The sequence below is a fragment of the Gossypium hirsutum genome, chromosome D08, assembly GCF_007990345.1.
Source record: "Gossypium hirsutum isolate 1008001.06 chromosome D08, Gossypium_hirsutum_v2.1, whole genome shotgun sequence".
Taxonomy (NCBI): domain Eukaryota; kingdom Viridiplantae; phylum Streptophyta; class Magnoliopsida; order Malvales; family Malvaceae; genus Gossypium; species Gossypium hirsutum.
In genome coordinates, this window is record NC_053444.1 from 37,257,548 (window position 1) to 37,261,353 (window position 3,806).

General features: G+C 32.7%; 1 protein-coding gene across 1 annotated transcript; it reads right to left on the reverse strand.

Moving 5' to 3' along the window:
- Nucleotides 1–208: 208 nt before the first annotated feature.
- Nucleotides 209–1,367, reverse strand: LOC107951845 (hevamine-A). The gene has a single exon (XM_016886995.2). The coding sequence runs from the start codon at nt 1,318–1,320 to the stop codon at nt 418–420; it is 903 nt and encodes a 300-aa protein (XP_016742484.2). The 5' UTR covers nt 1,321–1,367; the 3' UTR covers nt 209–417.
- Between the last annotated feature and the right edge of the window lie 2,439 nt (nt 1,368–3,806).

The following is a 3,806-nucleotide window of genomic DNA, read 5'->3' on the forward strand; positions in this document are numbered from 1 at the left end:
ACTATTGGAAATGGATAGGGATAACGTGAAATCACAGTTTCATATAATCATTTCTCATTAGTTATCATATGAAAAGAAAAATGTATTAATTTTTTAATGAAATTAATATCAAATTAATATGTAAAATATTTATAATAAATATATTTATAATAAGTAATGAAATCTGTTTCATTACTAGTAAAACTGGCCATGAAATGATGATATCCAATTTTCAAATATATCTGTTTTATTATTAGTACTACAGTAGATTATTCGCAGTGGAGCACTATTACATAATTAACACATTGATTGATGAAAGTAATAAGAACACTGAAACAACTTATTCTTCAACACTGATTTGCCCCCAGCTATCGCTAGTAACTGAAGCCTGCCGAGGTTGCTTGCTTCATATTATAGTTTCTTCCATATATAAATAGTTTATACCTTGCTTTTAATGGCAGCACTGTAGCCATTGACCCTATCATAGTATCTGTTCCAAAGCATAACACCTCCATACTTTGATGATTTCCTGATATCTGGAATTATTTTAGAGGTTATGACATCAGGTGGAATATACCCACTTCCAGCTGCCGCCCTGGCTGCGGGCAACCCTAAAAACAACTTCTTTATCGACTTCATCCTAACCCACCGTTTCCATGAAGCTAGAATCTTGCTTGTGTTACCCGGACTGTATTGGCATGGGGGATTGTTATAAAACTGAACCCAAACATAATCGAAGAGTCCAGTACTAAGTGCAGACCCTAAGAATTTATCTGGGATGGGACACTGAGGAGCAGCCGATAGGTAAACCTTTTTCCCAGGCTTGCTATATGCAGCCAAGTAGCGTGCAAGATCAGCCCAGTATTTAGTGGAGCCGAGCTCTATGTCGAAGTCTATACCATTCAACACGGCACTTCCTAATGGCCGGGAAGCTGATCTTCCACCCAAGAAGTTGTTGTATAGATAAGCGGCTACCCTCTTGGCATCTGCTTTAGAAGCCAGAGAGTACTGGCCAATGCCACCACCAATGGAGAGCATTACCTTGATGCCTTTGCTTTGGCAGTGTTTGATTTCTGAACTTGCAACCCTACAACCACCATTTGCTGGGTTGCAATGGCCTGCGAGGTTGAGCCCGGGGGTTCGTCGGCTGCCAAACTTATTGAGGAAGGCTATGTTAACGTATTTGTAGCGGCCAGTGTTACAAGTTTGGTTTAAGGTTGTCTCGGAGCCGCTCTGACCCCAATAGATTGCGATCCCACCAGCATGGGAGACCTCAATCAGGGCTGCCAGGACCAGGAAGGAGACAAGAAGATTAGATATGGGTTTTGTTTTTGTGAACATTGTTGAGACTGGTCTTTGGAGTTTAACCTGTGTTTTCACAATGCGGATAAAAATGTGGCAGGCTGGCTTATATAAAGTCGAGCGAGAGCCCAAGCAAGACGTCGTCACATTAAAATATGAGCGAAGACCCGATTTTGGCGGTTCACTCTTTTCAATTTAATAGTACATGCTAGCCATGTTCGTTAATAATTTGTCTAATTTCACAGATAAACTAATTGGTCTTTTTTTTTTGTTTTGATGATAATTTTATCTAAACTAGCTTCGTTCTCAAGTTAAGATCTTTCTTGCTTGCTGAAATCAAATTAGTTATACTATATGTTTAGAAAAACATGGGACAGATTATCCTATGGACTCAAAGATTTTGAATACGACGATGGGAGTTTCAATTAACACCATTGACCTAGCTACCTTCGTGGTGGTTAACTTTTTTTGATCCAATTAAGTGATGAATTCATTGGTTAAACCTGTTCTAAACTTCAATTTTCGCTAAAAGTATACATAGTTTGGAGATGGATTCTTTTTATTGAGAATGTTTGAGCTTTGCTTTATTATTTGCCATTCTATTCTTTTTAATATATTTTAATTATAATTCTCATAACTAATTGATGATTCTAAGCATGTGAATGATGATGATCTAGGAAACAAATGATGAATCGGATCGAACCCTCGGAATATGAAAAAAATAAGTATACTCAAAACAATCAAATCACTTGTTTTTGTTTTAATTGTAATTAAATTAAAAAAATTAAAAAAATATATCTTTTAAATAATAAATCATAAATAAATATTTTACAATATATATTTATTGTATAATAATTAAAAATTAAATTAAACTTTTGTATTATAACAATTAAATGCTAGTTTAGCATTACTTTTAAGAAGTGTTCTTGAAAAATGATGTAAGAAAGTATTTTTGAAAAGTTGATTTAAGATTTCATGTGTTTATAAGCTTGATGTGAAAAGCTAAAATATTAATTTTAGACATTATGTCATAAACTAAAAAAATAAGTACATTTCAAATGTCTTACAAACATGTACAATTACATTTGTGAGTCTAACTTCTTAGCATCCTTATCCAATTTATGTGCAGAGCATCCTCACATCCTAAAATGATTTAGTTTGAGCTTCTTACAAATCCACATTCCGTATGGAATCATAGGTGCTAACTTAGTTAGTACTTCATTTAAAATATAGCAAACTCTTTATAACGAATATCCTTAAAAGGACGTTGAAAGTTGTGAATATCTTAACATTGAATGAATCATATCTAACAAGGTTCTATTCATTCTCTCAACTACACCTTTCTGTTGTGGAATTCCAAGCACAACCAACTTGGAAAGAATCTCATTCTCAATGAGATTTCCTAAGAACTCATCAAATACATATTCCCCACCTTGATTAGATCGGAGTGCCTTAATGGATAAACTTAATTGATTCTCCATCTCTAGACAAAACTCTTGAAAATTTTCAGATAGTTCACTCTTGTGATGAATTCAGTAAAAATATTCATATTTGTGATATAAAAATACTCATATTAATAACCTTCAAGAGTCATGTAATATTATTAACCTCTTGCACATTGATGTTCCTTGAGTCATACATCAGTGTGCAAACGTTGTAAAAGTTTATTAGCCCTTGTACCTTTGGAATCAATCTTTCACAAGTATCATTCTTAGTTAATATGTTCAAGTCTTAGATGTCATATGCACGTCTCATTTGAGTGGGGAGTTTTGAGTTTGTTACTCCGAATTTTCATTTCAAGTAATAACTACATATTATGTTTGATAAAATTGAAATTATTTTATATCTAACCATTACATATCAAAGATTTATTTCATTAACAAATTGCGATACATTTATTAAATGTCAAAGTATAACAATCACTAAATAAACATGCAAAAAAAGAGAGCAAATTTCTCTTAAAATTATATAAATAAAAATGTCTTTTAAAATAATCTTCTTAAAATTATTAAAATAAAGATGTACTTCTTTCACTGCTAAGACTATCACAATGTTTCCATCACTAGTATGCTATAAAGTTGTTCGAGACCTAAACAAACTTTGAAAAGTCAAAACAAATCAAAGTAATACAGTGCAATGACATGAACCTGGGCAGTTGTTGCAACACAAGTCTCCAATTGTAGCAACACAAATCCCTATACTATAACTTTTTGCATTTTGTCTTACTTGTATCAATACATCAATGCACAAATTCTAAAACAACTATCAAGGCCCAAAAATCACCTTAAAACTCATTTATTTTTTAACCTAAAAGATTGATATCAAAATTAACACTTAGAGAACCCAAAAGCCAAGTGGTAATCATAAAAAAAGTTTATCAAACATCTTCAAAGATGGCCAACACATACATAAAAAGGACTTTTAAGTATACTTTGGAATCATTATGAAAAACTAGTGAGATGTATTTAAAAACTTTACTTTGGTAAAGGAAGGAAATTATGAAGACCAATACAATTAAAACTTCA

What these genes read in the sequence shown, in the direction of transcription:
- LOC107951845 (XM_016886995.2), bottom strand. Translation starts at nt 1,320, where the DNA reads ATGTTCACAAAAACAAAACCCATATCTAATCTTCTTGTCTCCTTCCTG.